A 21,578-nucleotide genomic window follows, 5' to 3' on the forward strand; every position below is an offset into this window, starting at 1 on the left:
AACATGGGAGAAAATGCTTCTGGGCTGCTCCCAGCCCCAGGGTGCCCCATGGCTCAGCTTGAGCACCCAGGGAAAAGGCTGCAAGGGTGGAGTGGCCATTGTTTCATGTTACTATGTACATCTCATCAGTGTACATGGCACCTAGAAAAAGGAGGGGCTGGACTGTGATCTAGGTTATACCGGAAAAAATCCACAGGAACTCGACTGACTTGGGCAGAGTCACTTTGGATTTACACCAGTGTAACTTAGATCAGAAACTGGCCCAAGCTCTTTGTTGCCAGGATCTTTTGGTCTTGTGTTAGGCTGAAGCCAGGATAAAAGGGTGCTAGACACAGGGGATGGACATGGCAGTGCTAAAGAAGGGGATGCAGTTTCCTGTGGAGACTGAGTGCTAAAAGCACAGTGGCTTTCTTGTGGATCATCCTTCCAAACAAGGCTCATGGCTCACACCCAAATTCCTCCCTCTGAATCGCATTCAGTGCTGGTGTAGGTAGCTGCCCTGCAGCCAGTGAGAGATGGGCCTTACAGCCTTGGTTCCGGGTGCAGGAGGGACTCTGCAGTCAGTGACTGCCATGTGGATTCATTTTAAAGGCATTTGCAATGGCCATCGCTCTCTGCCTGAACTACACCCCAAATCTCCAATTACCCGTGCTTAACAGGCTCTGCTGCAGGTGCCCCTGGGCAGGCCTCACCTTTGCACACAGAGGAAACGAGCCTTTGTAGCGACCTGCCCAGACTGACAGGTGAAACTGAGCTGGGCAGGATAACGAACGATGCAAAGTGCTAATGGTGCAAGAGGCTGTGATTACTCCTAGGAGAATCTGGTCTCTGCACAGCTCCCCTGACTTAGGCTATGTCTGTACTACAGCCTATGTCAGCAGAACTTATGTCACCCAGGAGGGTGAACAAACCACCCCCGAGCGATCTACGTCACACCGACAAGCGCTCGTGTGCACAGTGCTATGCCAGCGGGAGAGCTGTTTCTGCCGTTCGCGGAGGTGGTTTTATCATGCCAAGGGGAGAGTTCTCCCCCATCGGCACAGAGCGTCTCAACCGGACGCATTGCAGTGGGGCAGCTGCGTTGGTAGAGCTGGGCCGTGCACACTGTTCGTGTAGACACACCCTTCGTTTAACCCTGGTGCCGCAGTGTGGCACGGAGGCCCTTTCTCCCCCCAGCCCTGAGATTTCCAACCCCTAGGCGTATTCCCAGAGCTTGAATCCTCTCCAGGCCTTCAGACCAAATGTGGAACTAAAGCAGGTGGGCAGAACCCCAGTGAGACTGACTTATCTGTGTAATCTGATGGGAAGGGGCAGGGTTATGGGGGAAGGAGGATCTGGACACTGTGATCACAGCCTGCTAAGAGGAGTGACAGATTCCTGGAGAAATATTGCCATTTGGAGACTTTAGCAACAGCCCTTATAGGAAAGAAAATATTCATTAGAAAAGGAGCAAAAGTGATGGATGAACTCATTCTGCCGGCTGGCTGGCTGTATTGATTTCCATGTGGAAGGGAGAGAAATGGATCAGCACAGGCACTGAAACAGACAAAAGCTTTCATGGCCCCAGCGGGCCCCCTTGGCTGCAGTCCTCGCTGACCCCAGGGAGTCCTCTGTCACCAGGACAGGAGAGCCAGGCCAGCTCTGCTGGAGTCTCTCAGGCATATTGGTGCAGGCTTCTTACAGCCTCATCCTAGGTGGTGGGGTGAGGCTGCAGGGGTTCTATCACCCCAGTATCCTGATGGATGGTTTCTGCTAGACCCTGTATCTCGGGTCAGTGCCTTCTGCCTCCCTCAATTCCCCCTGGCAGTTTCCAGTGATACAAGATACTTCTTCACTTCCTGTCCGAACCTGTTGGGTGGTGTTTTCTATTGAGGAAAACAGAAAGGAACATAAACTTTGGCCAACCAAGTGTAGAAATATAATTAGGCAGGGCAAAAAGAATTTGAAGAGCAACTAGCAAAAGACTCAAAAACTAACAGCAAAAAAATGTTTAAGTACATCAGAAGTGGGAAGCCTGCCGATCAATGAGTGGGACCACTGGCACTGGACGATCGAGGTGCTAAAGGAGCACTCAAGGACGATAAGGCCACTGCAGGGAAACTAAATGAATTCTTTGAATTGGTCTTCACTGCAGAGGATGTGAGGGAGGTTCCCAAACCTGAGCCGTTCTTTTTAGGTGACAAATCTGAGGAACTGTTCTAGATTGAGGTGTTAATAGATGTGGTTTTGGAACAAATTAATAAATTAAACAGTAAGTCTCCAGGCCCAGAAGGAACTAAAATATGAAATTGCAGAACTAACTGTGGTATGTAACCTATCGCTTAAATCAGCCTTTGCACCACATGACTGGAAGATATCTAATGTGATGCCGATTTTTAAAAAAGGCTCCAGAGGTGATCCCGGCAATCAGAGGCTGGTAAGCCTAATTTCTGTACCAGGGAAATTGGTTGAAACTTTACTAAAGAACAGAATTATCAGACACGTAAATGAATGTGACTGTTGGGGAAGAGTCAACACAGCTTTTGTAAAGGGAAATCATGCCTCACCAATCCATTAGAATTCTTTGAGGGGGTCAACAAGCATGTGGACGAAGGAGATCCAGCCTTGACAAGGTCCCTCACAAAAGGTTCATAAGCAAAGTAAGTAGTCATGGGATAAGAGGGAAGATCCTCTCCTGGACCAGTAAGTGCTAACAAAAATACCAGGAAACAAAGAGTAGGAATAAACAGTCAGTTTTCACAGTGGAGAGGTACATAGTAGCGTTCCCCAGGGATCTGTACTGGAACCAGTGCTGTTTGACATATTCATAAATGATCTAGAAAAAGTGTAAACAGCAAGGTGGCAAAGTTTGCAGATGATACAAAATTACTTGAGACCATTAAGTCCAAAGCAGACTGCAAAGAGCTACAAAGGGATCTCACAAAACTGGGCAAGAAAATGGCAGACGAAATTCAATGTTGATAAATGCAAAGTAACGCACATTAGAAACCATAATCCCAACTATACATATAAAATGATGGGGTCTAAATTAGCTGTTACCACTCAAGAAAGAGATCTTGGCGTCATCGTGGATAGTTCTCTGAAAACATCCACTCAGTGTGCAGCGGGAGTCAAAAAAGCAAACAGAATTAGGAAAGGGCCAGATAGTAAGTAGGACCCTACCAAATTCAGGGTCCATTTTGGTCAATTTCACAGTCATATGATTTTAAAAATTGTAAGTTTCATGGTGTGGTAATTGTAGGGGTCCTGACCCAAAAGGAGCCGGGTGTGTGGGAGGGGTCACAAGCTTATCCTTGGGGGGTGAGGACACTGCTGCCCTTACCGCGCTGCTGGCGGCGGCGCTGGGCGGCTGGAGAGCCGCGGCTGCTGGCCGGGAGCCCGGCTCGGCAGGCACGCCGCCGCCAGCAGCAGCGCAGAAATACGAGTGGCTCGGTTTGGTATCGCCGCCCCTACTTCTGCGCCGCTGGGGGGCCGCCACCTTCCCAGCTGGGCACCCGGCCACTGGGCTGGCCCACTCTGGCCGTTCTTTGTCTCGCTGTGCGGCGTTAGACAGCCGCTGGGCTCTGGGCCAGCACCCGCTGCACTTCAGAGGTAGGTGAGGAATCGCTCCCTCCCCCCCAGTAGGAACAGTCTGTAGAGCATGTGTGATCTTTGTGCTGTGTAGGGCCCTATGGAAACCCCGGGGGCTACTATGACTCTCGAGATAACTTTTGTGCTGTAGAAACATTGAGGGTGAAACTCCCTCCAGTGCAGGGAGCCCAGGCAGAGCTGGACACAGAATAGGGTGACCAGCTGTCCCGCTTTTATAGGGACAGTCCTGATATTCCAGGCTTTTCCTCATATAGGCACCTGTTACCCCCCCTCCCTTGCCCTGATTTTTCACACTAGCAATCTGGTCACCCTTAAACAGAACCCAGGCGTCCTCGTTCCCAGTGCGCCCCCCCCCGACAGCAGGAAGAGAACCCAGGCGTCCCGGCTCCCAGTACCCCCCCCCCCCCGCGAGGACAGGGAGAGAACCCAGGTGTCCCGGCTCCCAGTGCCGCCCCGCCCCCAAACCCGAGGGCAGGGAGAGAACCCAGGCGTCCCGGCTCCCAGTGCCCCCCCAGGGCAGGGAGAGAACCCAGGCGTCCCGGCTCCCAGTGCCCCCGCCCCCGAGGGCAGGGAGAGAACCCAGGCGTCCGGCCCCGCAGCCACCATCCCCCTACACACCCCCAATCTCCGCCGGGGGGGAGGGGGCGGCTGCGTGGCGCCCGCCGCGGCGCGCCTGCGCAGAGCCGCCGTGGCGCGGGCGCAGCGGACTACACTTCCCAGGATGCGCGGCGCGCCTGCGCGTGGGCCGCCCCGGGCGGGCGGCGGGGGGCGCGCGCTCCCGCGCGGTGATGGCGGTGCGTGGACGCGCGGCGGCGGCGGCAGCAATGGCCGCTGTGGATCGGCGGCTGCCGAGCCTCGATGACTTCGCGGGGCAGAGCTGGAGCGCCTGGGTGGAGAGGGCGGGGCCGCCCGCCGAGCCAGGTGAGGGGCCGCGCGCGCCGCCGGGGCGGGGCCGGCGGGGCGGGGGGCCGGGGGCCGGGGCCGGGGCGGGGAGCGGGGCAGCTGCCGCCGCCGTCCGGCTCCTCTCCCCCGCCCGGCCGCCCGCCCCGAACAAAGGAGCCGCGGGGTCCTAGCGCTGCCCGCGCCGGCCGCGCCGCCGGGTCCTAGCGCCGCGGGGTCCCCGGACCCGCTGGATCCCCTGCGGATCAGCTGCAGCCCCAACACGGCGGATCCCCTGCGATCCCGTGGGTGCCCCCCAAGCACCCGTGATCCCTGATGCGGGTCTGAGCACGTATCGTTTCCTGACCCCACTGGATCCCCTGCGATCTCTGATCCCTTTTGTGAGATCTGTTCTGTGCATGCTGTGACCCCCGGCGCTGCCCGATCCCCTTGGATCCCTTCTGTGCCTCCGGGGCGCCCCCGATCTCTGACCTCGCGGCATCCCCCAGGGTCTCCGCATCTGGATCCACTGAATCCTGCTGTGATCCTCGAGAGCCCTGATCCTTTCTCTGGACCCTGACCGCGTGGATTCCTGATCCCACTGGATGCTCTCTGTGACCCCTACTTGCCTGACCTTCTCTGTGGCCCCTGAACACAGATTCACCCCGTGATCCTTAAAAACAACGAGGAGTCCGGTGTCACCTTAAAGACTAACAGATTTATTGGGGCATAAGCTTTCGTGGGTAAAAATCCCACTTCTTGAGATGCATGGAGATCCTTCTCACCCATTGCTGCCCAGCAGATCCCACCAAGACACTTGTCCTCAGCTCCCTAGCCACCCTCATCCTCTGCGCTCTGTGAGGCCTGTCTGATTGCCCAGCTGTCCCTTGCACCCATCACTTGTGCCCCCACACCAGCCTTGATTTCTCACAAACCCATGCCCTCAAGGCTCCTTGCTCCTGGTGTCTCCTCTCGCTGCCCTATCACCCCCTGAACTTTTCACTTGACTCCCTGAATCTGTCCGCCTCCATCTCCATGCCCCCTGATTTTTCCCTGACCCCCCAAATTATCCCTGACCTTTGAACCCCCAGCATGGTATGCCCTGAAACTGATCTCTCGACCCCACTCCAGAGTCTCTCATGGTCCTCTGATTTGATTCTCCCTGGATCTTCTCCTCCACTGGATTCCCCACCAGACCTGAACTTGATCATGTTCCCCTTGCACCAGGATCCTGACCTTTGTCGTCCCTGAACGTGGTCCCTAAGCCTTACCAAGCCTGATCTCCTCCTGCCACGCCCCCATCCTGCTCCAACCCCTGCTGCCCCCAGCCTGCACCTCTGCACCCTCAACTCCTGCATCCTGCCTCTGTTGCGCTTGCTCCAGCCACTTCACCATCCCTCTGAGCCCTCTTTCGTCCCATGCTGCTCTTCACTCCCATGTTGCTCGCACCCCTCTGCCCTCTTTCCCCAGGGGGATGGAGCTGATAGCTGTCTCTTGAGACTTTTGCCCTTGAAATCCCAGGAGTCATTCAGAAGCATCATCATTTGGGGGGCGGATAATTTGATTTCTCCAGCACAGTCTGAGGCTGGACTCTGGAAAGGCCCTGGAAGTGGGGGAGCGGAGGCCGGTGGAGCTGTCCCTGGTGACGCTTCTTACACTGTGGAGCGGTGTCCCTTCCCCCTCCATTATCTTTCCTTTGCACTAGATGTAGTTAGAGCATCGTGCTTCCTGATCTACTTAGGGCTCCGGCAGAGTTTGCATAATGACTCCTGTGTTTTCAGGGATTTATAGCTGGGCTGTGAAGCAAATTCCCTTTGCAGACAAGTTCGCACTGTCGGCTAAGTTCTTTCCCTGTAGACTGAAAATGGTACAGCAATAAGAGCTGGAGAAAGCCTTGTTAGTTCGTATCTTATGTCTCCTCCTGGTAGGGTGCAGGGCAGGACTCTCCCTACAGTGTGTTTGTCAGGGTTTGTCCTGGCTGGTTTGAACTAATTCACACTGTGGCGTTTAATATCCATGCAACTTTTTGCAAGTTGTTGCTTTATAAAAATATGCAGTTTCCCTTCTCGAGGCTGTTCGTTTCTGGGAGCCTGTTGGCATTTTCTCCCTGAGATTGGGCCGTGGATTTGCCCTGGTTGGCTTTAATTTCTAGGATCATTTTCAAATCTACTTTTGAAAAAGCATTGGCTGGGTTTAGTGCCAGAGAGAAATGACAATGCTGGGAGAAGGGTGGATGCTTTACTGTCTCATTGTGCCTGCATCAAAACGCAGCCCCATCCTGCGAACCGCTGGTTCGTGAGAGTCGGTCCGTGTTTTGAGCTCTGTCTGCAGCGAGTGCAGGCTGTGGTGTCCGGCTATCGGATGCAGACGGAGCATGGCTGAGTGAAGAAAGCAAGGCCCTGGATGTCAGGACTTCTGAACCTGGCTCTGCTGTTGTGTGATCGTGGGCAGATTCGCCTCTTCAGACCCAGTTTCCCATGGGGCTTGTTGAGGTTTCATTGTGCGGGGATGCCTGGGTGAAACTTGCTAGAGAAGGGTGCAGTGTGGGGGAGAGGATTGTGAATCCTGTTGTTTGTGGGTTGTACAGTAGCATTGTCAGGACCCTGTGTGCTGAGGGCTGCCTGGACATACACTAAGAGGCAGTTCTTGCCCTGAAGCATGTACAGTCGACCTAGCCCAGCTAGACAAAGGGTGGGCGAATGGAAGAACCGTCTGCCCCATCTCACGGGGGGAACTGAGGCATGGAGAGATTAAGTGACTCGCTCAGAATCACACAGGGAGCCTTTGGGGAGCAGGGGAGTAACCCAGATCTCCTGAGTCTCAGTCTGGTGCTTCAGCCACACGACCACCAGTTTTGGAGCTGCAATAACCAGGTGCATCAACTCCAACCTGTGCGACCGCAGTGGATTCTCTTTCTGCCCCTCAAGAATTTAAATTAGCCCCAGCTCTCTTCCCCGCTAGACATTCCCAGCCAGCCCTGCTTGCATTCAGACAGCACCATGGGGCTGATTCGAAGGGATACTTGGAATCCTGGAGATGGTGTGTTTGCACCTTGCACCCCATTGTGTTTGCAGGGCGCTGCTCGATCGGCTGGTCTGTGGCACAACCCCAAGGTGTTCATGGGAACCGGAACGGGAGGAGGGAGTGGTGGGACGCTACTCATGCCCACATGTCCCCCTCTCTCTGATCCCTCTGATCCTCTCCACCTTTCTTCCCAGCTGCTGGCCCCCATCCATTTACCTTTCCTTTGTGGCTGCTGTCCCATTCCCCCGTCCCTCGGTGCACAGGGGTAGAACTGGGAGTGATACCAAGGGTCAGAGTGGGTTCTCCATCACTCGCAATTTATAAATCAAGAGGGGATGGCTCTCTAAGAGCTCTGCTGTAGGGATGGTTTGGGGGCTGGTCTCTGGGGGTCAGGCTGGACGGTCACATGCTCCCTTCTGGCATTGGAATCTATGAGCTCAAGGAAAGGAAAATGTCCCAACATGTGGAATCTGCTGGATCTCCCGCACTCTCTGCAGATCCACTTGGCTGGGGGATCATGTCCCAGGTGTGGTGGGGGCAGTCCCAGAGCTCGGGTCTCTTCAAGCAGGTCTGGGCTAAGCCCTGGAAGTGACTCTGATCTCCAGCCGCCCTGGCTGAGCACACTGGCTGCCGAGATGGCCAGTGGGGAAAGAGCGAGCCCTTCGGAAATGGGTTATACCAACCTGGAAAAAGACGGAATAAGAGTGTCCCCAAAGGGAGCTCTTCCAGAATAGTACTGCCCTTGGAATTCACGTTAATCTGGAATAACTTCCCCATGCAGACAATCCTTGAGTCCTGCAAGATCCGCTAGGGCAAGCAGAGAGGTTGTCATGCTTTGCAGGGAAAGGAGCTGCGCTAAAGGCCCTTCACAGACCCAGATAAAGACCCTTCTCTGCCCCGGGGCCGCACCCTGGTTCCACCCCCACCTGTCATGTGGCAAACAGCCCATTGATGGTGCTGTTTGCATCTCCTGCTTGATTCAGGGAGGCCAAGTGGGAGATTCCCTGGGACCAAGGCCCTGCACCTTGTTAACTGGCTGATTCTTAGGGCTCCTCAGTCTGTTGGCAGCTTGGCGACCTGCCATCCTCCCACTTTGCAAGCAGTTAACCCCCCTGTCAGCCTGTAGGGAGCAGGCTCTCTTGGCTTCTGGGTTAGGGGGCTCTGGGGTTCGGGGAAAGGTCCTGACTGTTACTGATGGGGCTGATTGTCTCTAGCAGGGTCTGAGGTGGAGGAGAGCAGCAAGAACGGCAGCAAGAAAGTGGATGCGATGACACTCATTAAGGAAGGTAAGAGCTCGTCCAGCTCCTTCCAGCTCAGGGAGCTGCCCAATTCTGTAGTGGGCATGATCTGTTCCTTTGGTGTGAGGGGAAGGTGCCCAGCTCCGGCCAAGGCTCTTGTTATCTGTGAGTGCCAGGGGTGGGGGGTGGTTAGCACAGGAGCTATTGTGAGTTTGGCATCAGCAGATAACTTTGTGGCCCTGCTCATGGGTTGAGGCTTCCCTTGGCCTGGGCCGTTCAGACCTGTCTGGCCCTCTCGGAGGAGAGAGCTGCTAAATAGTCCTGGTCCTCGTCGCGGCAGCTCCTCTTGGGTGTGCAAACCACGACCCCTTTGGGTGGAGCTGGTCGGGGAGAAATGGGCTTCAGTGCACAGAGCAAACGCGGGGCAGACTTCAGCCCAGGCTGCGCCTCTGGCCTCACTCGCTGTGGAGCTCTGCAGAGCTGGCCTGGAGCCCAAGCAGAGAACGTGGCTGTTGGGGGCTGTGCTCTTCTGGGATCCCCACATCCCTTGCAAGGTTGGTGTAGCTCCAGTACTCCTGGCCTGACTGATCCCCAGCTTCACCTGACAGCCCGGGGCCTCGATCTTGCTTGCTGCGAGGGAGGCTCCCGCAGACATTGAAAGCTGGCCCAGTGCTCTGTAATCCCCCCTAGCATCACACCAGGCAGCCCTGCGATCCAAGTGGATGAGCCCCAGAAACCCAGCGTAGCCCTAAGTCAGTCGCTTTGGCCCAGTCGCTCTCAGGGTGGAGCAGTGTGGGGGCCACAGGATGTCCCCCAGTTTAAGGCTTGAGATGCAGAGGTTTTGGAGCCCCTGGAGAGGCCCTTCTCTCTGGATCGTCTGTGCAGCGCACCCATAAACCGGACACCAAGGTGCCCTTAGCCCCAGCATCCGCACAGGTGGCAGCTGCCCCTCCTCTGTGCCAGCCTTGCCCTGAGGGGCCTTCTCCAGGACTGAGTGGGGAGGTCAGGCTCCATGACCCATTTGACCTTTGGCCTCTGCTGAAACTGCCCGGAGGGGGCCCCACTCGTGGTGGCAGCAGCTGCTTTGTGTCCAGTGAGGTCTGAGACCCACCACGCTCATTTCACACAGGCCATGAACAGCCATTGACTGGCAGCAGCACTGAGCTGGGCTGGGTTTGAGCTGGAGCCCCTGTAGTCTCCCTTTGGGGAGGGGGGACGTGACTGTCCATTTGCATTGGGTACAAAGTTGGGTTTCCTCAGGCGTGTCTTTTGGCCTGGCCAGCCACAGCCCCACAAGGCCGCAGGGGGCCCTTCGTGGCCTCTCCCTTACCGCTCTATCTCTTGCCCTGGCAGACATGTCTATCTTTGGGCACTGCCCCGCCCACGACGAGTTCTACCTGGTGGTGTGTAACCACTGTAGCCAAGTGGTCAAGCCTCAAGCCTTTCAGAAGCACTGCGGTAAGCCGATTGAATGTCCGGGGTGAGGTCAGCAGCCGGGCCCCTTCCGCGCCAGCCGGCAATGGGGACCTGGTTCTATTCTCCTCCCCCGCGTTCTCTGGGCCCTCAGGTGCCGACCCAAAGCGGCTCTGGAATGACAGTTCGGCTGGTGTCGTGGCCACAGCTGCTGTGTTCCTGATTGAGCCGGGGTTGCGTGGGTCCGGAGGGAAGGCTCTGCCTCCTCCGACTGCCGTGGGGAGAGAAATGCCGCAGAGGCAGCGGCGTGGGGCTGTGCAGGAAGCCGCAGACCACTGAGGCCACCCATCGGCCGCACTTGGTCTTGTTTTGCGACATGTATGTACCCTTCGCCCTGGCCCCGCAGCCCTAATGCGGCCTGGTGCGGAGGGGCAGCCCCGGGGGGTGAAGGTCTAGGAGAGGAGTCCCCTGCACTCACCGTGCAGCCGCGGCTCCTGCCCTGTGGGGCTGGGCCTGGCTCCCTGCTCTGGGCATCGTTACTGGGTGTAGGGGGTCGCAACACCACTCAGGTTTGGCCCGGCCACCCCGCCTCCTTCGAGTGAGTGGCATTGCGAACCTGCGCATGCCTGTGAGAGAGGGGCAGCTGGGCCAAACCTGAGTGACACTGTGACCCCTGTGCCAGGCTGCAACACCTGTGGCAAGCCAGGCCTGGCCCCATGGGACCAGGAGCTGCCACTATGGGGAGAGTGTGGGGAGGGCTTGCTCTCTGGGCTGGGAGAATTGTATGTTTGCCTAGGCCTTGGCAACCCACTTAGATCCTTCCCATGACTCTCCGTTGGGTCAGGACCCGCCATTTGGGAAAAGCTCTTTCAGGGGACCTTCAAAAAGCATCCGTGAGTAATTAGCTGGCAACTTGTTTCGCATCCCAGGCATCGTCCTCTTTACTCTCGCAACCGACACAATCCCACCCGCTCCTTGGCAGCAGGAGCTGCCTGCTGCTGGGAGGCCCCCGGCAATCAGCGGCAGGGTGAGAGAGCGGAGGAGCTACCTCTGGCATCCTGGAAAGGACAGTGGGGAGAAGAGCAGCACAGGGAGCCATGTTCCTGGGGTGGGCAGAGCAAGGGGTGCCTGGCTGCTCTGCCTGGCCTGGTTCTGGTGCTGGGCATGGTTCTCCGGGGGCCCGCAGGAAGGTGGAGTGGAGCAGCGTTGAAGGGTCTGATAGCTGTCAGCACGTGTTGGACCTGCTGGGGTCTGTTGCGCTGTCTTCCAAACACATGGTTTTGCATGCAGAGGTGACGTACAGGGCAGTTCAGGCTGCTAGAGTGAGGGGACTGCATGTTGGGCTGAGCACAGGTCCGGGAGCCAGGACTCCTGGGTTCTTAGCCAGCACTGCTGCTAAATTCAGACAAGCACCCAGGTCCGGGAGCCAGGACTCCTGGGTTCTTAGCCAGCACTGCTGCTAAATTCAGACAAGCAGACTGGAGATGGGAAAAGTGGCCACCCCAGGCCATCTTCATGGTTCTGTTAAAATGATCAGCAGTGAGATGACTGTTGCTGTTTCAGTTGTCGTCATTAGCCTTCAGAGTGAACAACACACCGAGATGAATGGGGCCTTTCCTATGGGGCCGGTTTGGCTTCAGACTCAGGCGGCCTTTGCAGCCCCACTCCCCCGGGGTGTTGTAGAGCAGTGAGGGCTGCCCCGCTCCTCTGATGGGCAGGGCCTCATGTGAGCGCGTCACTGACAGAGCCTCCACCTCCCCCGCAGAAAGACGGCACGGACCTCTCAGCAAGCTCTATGCCCAGAAGTGCCATGCGATCAATGGGCAGCCCCCTGCCTGTGGGGGCAACAGCAGCGCCAAGGCCTCGCGGGACAAGTCGCAGAGCTCCCGCAGCCGGGCCCAGCACCCGCCCGAGAGGCCGGACAAGGCACAGAAAGATAACCTCTGGTGAGTGGGACAGGGGAAGGGGGAGCCTGCTCTCACGTGGGGAGCCTGCTCTCACGTAGGGAGCGGGGTGGGCTCAACACAGAGGGGTTGAGGGGAGCCTGGCTCCACTTTCATATGGGTGTGGGGGACCCTGTGCTCCTCTGATGTGAGAAGGATTGAGGGGCAGCCCCGCTCTGGGGAGAGTGGACCTCCTCTCCTGTGTGGGGAGGAGGAAGGGGGGCGATGGAGAGAGACATGGGGGGAGGGGCAATAGGTGAAGCCACACCTGGCTCATACCTGGGGAAATGGGGGAGCCCCACTCAGATATGGGTGGAGGAGGTCACGGGGAGCCCCACTGCACTCTGACATGGGAGGAGGGGCTGCAGGGAAACCCCAGCTGGCTCTGACATGGGGAGGGGGATGAAGGAAGACAGTGGAGGGAACCTGACCTCCCAGATGTGCTGGGAAAGGGGGGGCCCCACCCCACTTCGTGGGGCTCAGGAGATGCGCTATTCTGGCTGTGTGGCAGGGTCTCGATGGAGGCTGCGCCTTCGCCCCCGGCTGCCTGGGCCTCAGTGGACAGGCGTTTCCAGAGCAGGGTGTCGTCTCCATCCGCACGCGCCAGGGCTCGCTCACCCGCACTGCGCTCAGGAGGGATGGCAGCCCGATGGTCCCCTCCAAGGACAGGCATGAGGGAATGAGGGACCTGCACTATCTCAGCCAGCCCCGGCCCTGCCAGTGCCTGCCACCTCCCGTTTAGCCCAGCCACCATGGCTGGTCGGACTGGTGTCTGTGTGCGACGCAGGGGTAGCCCAAGGTATGTGGCAGGCCGGAGCACACGTGACCGCAAGGCTGGTGGGCAGCAGGCCCAGTCCAGGGACTCAGAAGGGGAGCCCAGAGTCCAGGTTTCACAAGCCCAAAGCACCTGCCCCGGGATATGGCTTGGGGGCTGGGACCTGGCCCAGACAGGCCTCAGTCACCCTCTGCTGCTGGGGAGGTTTGCAGCGGCCGCTAGTGCATTCCCTGGCTGAGCTCTCGGAGCCTGTCCCTTCTCCTTCCAGTTTGTTCATGCCAGTGGTGAACCTGGAGAAGATTTCCAGCCTTCCCAAACCGGATGGACACGGCATCAAGGTGCCCCCGAAGGCTGCTGCTGCTTCTGCCCCCGGGCAGCCGCCCGCCAGCTCCAAAGAGCCCATGGGGAAGCTGTCCCTGGCATTGTCGCCCAAAGAGCCGCTTGTGCCAGCCAAGGCAGGAGTCGACTCCGTTGTGCCCGCCGATGGCCTGGACAGGAAATCAGAGAGCACCTCTGCCTCGGGGGAGAAGGAGCCGGGCGCCACCAAACCGCCTCCCAAATCCCACAAGAAGATGGCGCGTGAGTCCTGCTATGCCTCCTTCGCTGCCCAGTGGGGGTGATGCTGAATCAGGCCAAGGTGACAGCTCGAGAGGGCATTTGGGTGGTGGTGACTCAGCAGCCCTGTGCGATGACGCAGCTGCGTGGCTCAGCACTGGTTGCCAGCCATGATAGCTTAGCGGCTCAATTCAGCCTCTCTCCTTGGGCGGGTGGGCTGGGCTCCTCTCTGCCCCATGGTGGGAGCAGGGATCCTGGCATTTCCTTTTCTCTCCTGCCACACATGCACCTGCTGAGCCACTCCCTTCCCAGCCCAAGGAGTGCTCCCCTGATTGGAGCCCAAAAGAGTGAGAAGGCCATTAACCAGATCCTGGGACTCATCTGGTGCCTGTATAGACCTAAAGAGCTGCACACAGCTAGGGGGCTGTCCGCTGGGTACCGTGAGAGAGAGCCTTGGGCCAGTGCCTCAAACCTAGAACTGGGAGTCAGGCCAGCTGTGACCTAGTCCCCTGCCACTGACCCACTGGGCGGACTTGGGCAAGTCACTTAAATGCTCAGTGCCTTGGTTTCTGGACAGTGAGAATAACCCTGGAGATTGTGAGGCCGAAGGAGCTGTTTGCAGTGTTCAGAGATCCTTGCATGGAAGGGGTTGCATATCTTTGCACCTCCTGCACTGGCCCAACGCTGCTTTTGTCTGGGTTTGGGATGTTTCAATCCACCCCGGCAAGCCCATGGAAACCTTTCCATTTCTGCCCTGTTTAGTAAGCCCACATCCCCACCTTGCTTTATAATAACAGATCCTAAGTACTGGGCCTCATTTCTTGGGGGTAAGGTTTTATATAGCACCTACTGCAGTTGTACCTGAGCTCCACCCAACCTCAAAGAGCATGAAAGCTGGTGATGACAGTGTCCCTTTAAAATAGAAGCAAGAAGCAAGATTTTCCTTTTTGAAATGGCGAGAACCTCCCAGCGCAAAGCCTGTTCCAACAGTCAACCAAAGCTCCAGGCCAAATGCAGGGATCTTAGGAAGTTTGGTGAAGACTCTAAAGAGCAGGGCAAGCCCAGGGGATCCAGCCAGGCCCTGTAGCCGCTGCTTTCCCCTCATGCATCTCAGCTCTGTCTTTCTGCCCTGCAGGGAAGGAGTGTGATTTGAACAGGCAGTGTGGAGTTGTGAATCCTGACACCAAAAAGATCTGCACCCGGCTGCTGACCTGCAAGGTACTGTCATGTGTGAGATTGTTTCCTGGTAGAACAGTAGGAGGTGGGGTGAGTTCCTGTCCCCCTACATCCCAGCTGGAGGTTGAAGGGCTCTGCAAGAGGCCCCAGGCTGACGTGCCCACTGGGGAAGAGAAGCGTTTGGTTGCATGGCTATAAAGTGCCACCTTGTGAAGGTCTAATCCAGTGGTTCTCAACCTGTTTACCGTTGTGGGTTGCACATGCAGCTCTTTGTGTTATGTGGGCCACATCCACACAATACATACCATACACAATACACACATCCACGCAGTAGTAGCTGTGTGGCCCAGAGGACATGGGCCACAGCTGTGCACTGACTGGGCTTCAAGCAGCCCGCAGGCCACAGATTGGGAGCCACTGCTCTAGCCTATTGGAGGAGAGGGGGCGAGAGATTAGTGCTGACTGGCTCTAGGAGGCCTCCATGGACTAGAGACACCGCTTCATCTCATGGCTCAGCAACATGCATGCAGACAGGGAAATGTGGAGCCTCGGGCCTCTCCCCCCGGGAAGCCCAGGAGAATCTCCACTAGCTGAATTAGTAAGAGGGTCTGTAGCTCCTGCGAGCCTCTAGGCAGTAGAGGGGGAGGTTCCCTGGGGGTCTGATAGCATCCTGTGGTGAGCCCAGGCTGTGACGCTCTCCCCTCCTGCCCTCATCACAGATTCACTCCGTGCACCAGCGCCGCGAAGTGCAGGGCCGGGCGAAGGACTTTGACGTCTTGGTGGCGGAGCTGAAGGCCAGTTCCAGGAAGGGGGAATCCCCCAAGGAGAAGAGCCCGGTGAGGAAGGAAGTGCTTCCTGACCGACTCTCCCAGGAAGCCTCCTCCGGAGCGCAGACCTCGTTGGTTCTACCCAGCACTTCCCCTTGCCGAGCAAAGCAGCCCCACTCCCTCTGTGCACTTCCCAGGTAACTCAGCAGCAGGGAACCTCGGGTTTGCCTCCATCTACCACCTGTGTGTGTCAGTCCGGGCAGACTCCCCCGCCCTGGCGTAGGAGGGGGTGCTGTGCAGGCACCTCTCCGGAGCTGGCTTCTCCCACCTTCCCCGTGCAGAGATCCCAGCAGAACCAGGCCCCAGTGGGGACCGTCTGCCCTTTCCAGCAGTGCCGCTGGCACATAGATCCCCCCTGGCCTAGTCCCATCCCTCTGCAGGCCCCCAGAGATGGCAGCTCTCACTCCTCTGCCTCTCGTTGGGTTCAGGTCCAGGGTTTCCTCAGAGAGCGACCCAGAGGAGCCGTCTACAACCTGTGGCGACAGAGAGCCCGGGCTCTACCCCTTCCCCATGCCCAAGGGCAGTAGCCGGGGATCGAGCGAGGAGAGCGAGGACGACGTGGCCGAGGAATCCCACAGGCTGGACTGTCATTATGCAACACGGCCACCACGGCCTCAGGCGGTGAGTGCTTGGCGTGAGGTGAGATGGGTCTGTGCCCCTCTCTGGGCGGAGACCAGTGCCCCCTGGAGGCACTGGGGACAATGACCTGTCCAGTGATTCTCAGGCCTGTTTGTCAGCATCCTGCTCCCACGGAGCTGCTTGGATCTCAGAATCCAGCTGGCACCCACGCGGAGTTGCCACATTTGGGGCTGGAAAGGAGATAGGAGGTTGGGGATGCAGCCAACAGTCCGTCCTCTCTGCCATGCTGTGGGCTGGGCTCCTGACCCATGGCAGGGTGCTGCTATGTGGTTTACAGGGGTCTCGGCCTCCCTGATGGCTCTCTCCCCCTCCTCTCTTAATCCCAACCAGTTCTGCACCTTTGGAAGCCGCTTGGTCAGCCCTGGGTGTTACGTGTTCAACCGACGGCTGGACCGGTTCTGCTCGGCCCTCAGCTCCATGCTGGAGAGACACCTCAGCTCACACATGTGGAAGTGAGTGTCCCGCTGGGGGAGGCAGCACCTGGGCCAGAGTGGGGCAGGTGTGTCCCGCTGGGGGGTGGGGCGCCTGGAAGTATGGGAGGAAATTGTTCCCGGCTCACATGTTGAGATAAGAGACTGGCCGAGTGGCACCTGCCCCTGCTCCGCTCCTGGGAGGGTTGCGTTTCCCTGTGGTGGGGACAGCCTAGGGCTGGGCTGGACAGTTGGCAGTTCCCAGTCCAGCCACTCCCCTCCCCAGTCGGCTTCCAGAGGGTGGGTGAGCATCAGCACCTCTGCCCCCCAGCTTTGGCCTAGCGCCTTGGTTGCATTGGGTGCAATTGGCCTTCAGTCTGTTGGGAAGCCCACGCAGACACGTGTGGGCAGAGAAAACGCATGGTAAGATCTCCAGCCGTTCATGGGGGAAGCTCACCCTATGTGCATGAGGGGGTGTCGTGTCCCCATTATTGTAACCCAGGCCAGGGGAGCTGTGGCAGGCTGCAGAGGAAGTCCTGGGGGACTCAAGGAAGCGCTGAGGAGGCAGTTTTCAGGAAGGGAGGTCAGCTGATGTGTCAATCACTTTTGTTCCTTTCAGCCTTGCTAAATTTAGAGGGTGGCTTCTATTTCAGTCTGTACAGTAATGCCTGCCCCAGCCCCCCTTCCCTATTGCCGGCAGTGGGAGCGGCAGGTGGGGTCCCTCCATGCCCTTCAGGGCATCCAGGGCAGCAAGAGAGGATGGCCATTGTGAGCAGAACCCCAAATAGAGCGGCAGCCTGTTAAGAGGTTACAGCAGGCACTGGGGAGCCAGGACACCTGCGTTCTATTTGCAGCTCAGTCACTGACTTACTGAGTGACCTGAGCCAGCCCCAGTGCCTCAATTTCCCCATCTATATAACGGGGGTGACGTCCCCAGTCTGTCGGGGGGGCTAAGGCTGGGCTAGCGTTCGGAATGTGCTTTGAGATCTCAGCGGCAGAGAGTATTAAGTGCAGGGTCCTTATAAAGTGCTTTGTCAGGAACGTAAATAATTCCTATTAACCTTTATCGGGCTGGTTAACACCTCCCTGGCCTGTTCCTGCCCCACACCCCCAAATCCCCACCACCTGCAGTGACTCTCAGTCCCGGCTTCCCCCAGCAGGTGGGGCTGGAGCAAGGGCTTGAAGCACAGCCCTGATAGACAGGCGCATGGGAGAGACAGCCAGGGATCAGAGGGGGAGGAAACAGCGAGGCTGGGGGTCAGAGTAGGGAGGAGATGATTGGGGACGAGAGGAGGAAGCATTTTGGGATTGGAAGGGCAAGGGGGCCAGTGGAGAGGTGGGACATGGCCTGGGATCAGATGTGGGAGGCGACAGCCTGGGGTTGGATGGGGGAAGGGCAGGTGGGTGGGGAGTGGGGGAGGCAGCCTGGGATCTGATGGGTGAGGGGGCTGGCAGGGGTTGGAGACAGCCTGGGATTGGATAGGAGAAGGGCAGGTGGATGGAGTGTGGGGGGAGAATGTCTGGGACTGGATGGGGGAGAGGCCAGAGATTGGATAGGGGCAGGGCAGGTGGGTGGGGAGTACTGGGAGACAGCCTGGGATCGGATGTGGGAGGGGGCTGGCAGGCGCTGGAGATAAGATGGGGGAAGGGTGGGGGGTGGGGATGCAGGGACATGGCCCGGGATGAGATGAGGGAAGGGTAGGTGGGTGAGATGCGGGGGACACAGCCTGGGAACAGATGGGGGAGAGGTTGGGGGAGGAGATTAGGGGACATGGCCTGGGAACAGATGGGGGAGAGGTGGGGGGCGGAAAATGCGGGTACACGACCCGGGATCAGATGGGGGAAGGACAGGTGGAAGGGGATGGGATGGGAGAACCCGGGATCAGATGGGGGAAAGGTGTGGGGTGGGGATGCAGGGGCATGGCCCAGGATGAGATAGGGGAAGGGTAGGTGGGTGAGATGCGGGGGACACAGCCTGAGATCAGATGTGGGAGAGGTCAGGGGAGGGGATGAGGGAACATGGCCTTGGAACAGACTGGGGAAGAGTAAGTGGATGAGATGGGGGAACACAGCCTGGGTTCAGATTGGGGAGAGGCCGGGGAGTGGATGAGGGACACAGCCTGGGATCAGATGGGGTGAGAGTTGTGCGGTGTTGTTTAAATAAGCTGCAGCCCCTCCCCCAACTTTTCTGATTCTGCTTCTGCTTCATTGGCCTCACCAGGAAGATCCCTCCAGCCGCCGACCCCCAGCTGCACCCAGCCCCGTCGCCCGCCGGCCCGGGCTCCTCCACATCCGGCACTTCCCAGACCAGCAGCTCCTCGCTGGCATGCAGCCTTCCCCACGGTGCCCCCGGGAGGACCTCCTTGTCCTGCACAGCGACGGCCGCCAGGGAGAACCGCGGCCACCCCAGCCTGAGCTACACGGTGGGCTCGCCCCCTGCCGCGGCCGCCTGCAGCCAGTCGGACTGCACGGGCGGGAGCCAGTCCATCACCTCCCCACTCCCGGCCAACACCCCCTCGCCATCCTTCAGCAAGTTGCCTTCTACCAAGGCCAGCAAGTCCTCCAAAGCCAAGGAGCCGACGGGCAGCGCGGAGCCAGAGGCCTCGGCCCGAAAGCGCAAGCAGCCTCTGGGTGCTGCTACCGGCCCCCCGTACAAACGGACCTGCCTCCTGGACCCAGGCAAGGGCAAGGTGGCCGGCTGCCAGGTCCCCCACCCACCTGCAAAGACCAAACCCTCCCTGGGCTCCCCCTCCGCCGCCTCCCTCAACGGCGCCATCTCGCCAGGCTCCAGAGTCAAGCGAGCCGGCCACCTGGACTGCAGGGCTCCTGGCCACCCTCAAGTCAAAGCCTCCCAGCTGGAGAACCGGGGCTCCCCCCTGAACGGGCCGAAAGCGCTACAGGCAAACTGCCTCTCGGACGAGGAGGCCAAGAAGCGCAAGAACGCTGCCACCTACTGCAGGCCGGTGAAGGCCAAGCACCCCGCTGCCACCTCCGACTCGGGCTGCGCTGTGCGGAGGAAGAAGGCCGTTGCCTCGCTGGGCTTCGAGGAGAAGCGGAACGCACTGAAGGTACATTTCTCCCCCCCACTCCCCCGCCGCTGTGCACCCCCACTGCAGGCTGATCCTCCTGCCCTGTCCACCTGGGTCTCCCCCTGCTGCTCTGTTGTCCACCCCACAGCACTTCTTTTCCCACAGTCCCCCTCCCCGACCTCTTTGGCTGCGTCCTGGGACCCGCGGAGCCTTCCCAGATGGACCTCATGGTTCATGGGGCCCCTCTGAGCTCTGGGGGGCTGGACCAGGCTGCAGGGGTCTGAGCAGAGCAGCCCCAGGGAGTGGCTGCCACAGGATGGGAGCCTCTGCTCTGGGGCAGTGCCTGGCAAGCAGGCTCCTTGAAGCCCAGCTGGCTGGCAGCTCATCCCTTGGCCACTAGACAGTACAGATCCCCAGCATGAGATGGGTTAATAGGACTGTGGTTATGTGCAAAGTGGTCTGTATTCCAAGCACTCTTCGGAGATGTCACGTCCCCAGCGGGTGGCACTGTTGGGAGTTGGCTGGGGGTGTCCACAGTGCTCCCTCCCAGCAGGGGCTCAGGCTAAGGACAGCCAGGAGGACATGCTTTTCCCAGTAGAAGGTGCTGTGGGACTGAGGCAGGGGCCTTGCCTTGTGGGAGCTCACAGCACTGCAGGGAATGGTCCTGGGCTGGGGCTGGCTGTTGGGAAGGATTATGGCCTCTCCTAACAGGAGGCATGCAGGTCACGGCTGGTATGCGTTGGGTACATGATCGGTACCCCCAGGTCTGTGGGACCGTGGAGTGAGAACAGGGCTGATCAGCTGCTGAACTCTGCCAAGAAACAGTTCCTGTTCCCACCTCTGCCCCAGACTCGCTGCGTGAATTGCTTGCCCTCTCTGGGCCTCAGTTTCCCCATCTGTAAAATGGGGAGAATGTTCTTAAACCTGCTTCTCAGGGGCTGTGAGCTATGATGTGCTGTTCTGCTCTGAAAGATGAAAAACATCCCCCCTGTACTCAGCCGACCTGCTTTCTGGCTGTGTCCGTCACAGCTGCTGGCTTCTTGGTGTCATTACGTTTCTACTGCTTGTGACTCCCATTAGCCCTGCAGGGCAGAGTCTGTTCCTGTTAGCCCTGTGGGGCCGGCCTGGCCACCGGAAAGAGTCTGTTCCTTTTTGTGCATCAATAGAATCAGTCAGTGACCTCTGTGGAAACCCACTGGGGTTAACTTGGCGTGTCGAACCTTTATTACTGATGATGTGCAACAAAGACAGAGCCCAGCTGGATTCTCAGGTCTCCCGGGGAAGTTTGTGGGGGAGGGAATCACCTTTTTGCGGGAGGGGGCACATTCGCTGGGAAGTCGCAGATCTTAACAAGGGCCACGCAATGCCATTTCCAGCAGCACAGGGCATGCTGCACTTCTCAGAAGGGCTCTGGCACTGAGAGCTCTTATTCAGCTATTCAGATGCAAACACAAGGGTGTGCTTTTATTATAAGTAGACCCAATTAGACACAGCCCTTGGGCTTCTGACAAGTCGCCCTCGTCCCTGAGCCCCTGCGGCAGAGAAACACTGGCCCTCTGCGCTCGTGTGTTCTGCTCCTTTGTTCCTCTGTGCTGACCCCTGTCCTCTTGTCTCCTTGCAGTCGAAAGCGCATTAACAAGCAAGTGCCTGTGCAGTGCAGACGGAGCCATTGGTCCTGAGGACTGGGCGGCCCTGGGTCGGATTCAGAGGCCACTGCTTTTTATAACTTTATATTATTTTTTTTAAAAGAAAAAAAACTCTATAAAAATACCTCAAGACTCTTTTCCTGTTCTGTTGCTGCTAAAAAACCCGAACGAACAAAATCCCAAGGGGGAAAAAAATCCAGACGCAAACCCGATCCACACTGGGAGGAGGTTGGAAGCGGATGGACTGGACTGGAGGCAGCCACACAGCCGGGCTGGGATATTTATAAGAATTCTTATTGCTGCTTTTGTTTCTTTTTTTAAAAAAGAAAAATCAGTATTGAAAGGGTGGTGCGGCCTGTGGCTTTCAGCCTGGGGGAGGGGGAGGGGCAAGCGCCCCCTCCTGGCAGGGCTGGGAAGCGGATGTTCCAGCCAG

General features: G+C 58.2%; 1 protein-coding gene across 1 annotated transcript; it reads left to right on the forward strand.

Annotated features, from left to right (window-relative positions):
- The first annotated feature begins 4,369 nt into the window (after positions 1-4,369).
- Positions 4,370-21,235, forward strand: ATXN7L2 (ataxin 7 like 2). Its single transcript, XM_074935968.1, has 11 exons — positions 4,370-4,512; positions 8,712-8,780; positions 10,086-10,190; positions 11,911-12,091; positions 13,132-13,442; positions 14,554-14,636; positions 15,314-15,558; positions 15,850-16,042; positions 16,391-16,512; positions 18,692-19,538; positions 21,121-21,235. The coding sequence occupies exons 1-11, from the start codon at positions 4,380-4,382 to the stop codon at positions 21,133-21,135; spliced, it is 2,304 nt and encodes a 767-aa protein (XP_074792069.1). The 5' UTR covers positions 4,370-4,379; the 3' UTR covers positions 21,136-21,235.
- Positions 21,236-21,578: the final 343 nt, after the last annotated feature.

Source organism: Natator depressus, chromosome 21 (assembly GCF_965152275.1).
Source record: "Natator depressus isolate rNatDep1 chromosome 21, rNatDep2.hap1, whole genome shotgun sequence".
Taxonomy (NCBI): Eukaryota; Metazoa; Chordata; order Testudines; family Cheloniidae; genus Natator; species Natator depressus.

Excerpts from the sequence above, each read along its gene's own strand:
- ATXN7L2 (XM_074935968.1), top strand. The coding sequence starts at position 4,380 with ATGGCGGTGCGTGGACGCGCGGCGGCGGCGGCAGCAATGGCCGCTGTG. Across the intron at positions 14,637-15,313 it reads CCCGGCTGCTGACCTGCAAG|ATTCACTCCGTGCACCAGCG; the intron begins GTACTGTCATGT and ends CCCTCATCACAG. Across the intron at positions 16,513-18,691 it reads CTCAGCTCACACATGTGGAA|GAAGATCCCTCCAGCCGCCG; the intron begins GTGAGTGTCCCG and ends TGGCCTCACCAG.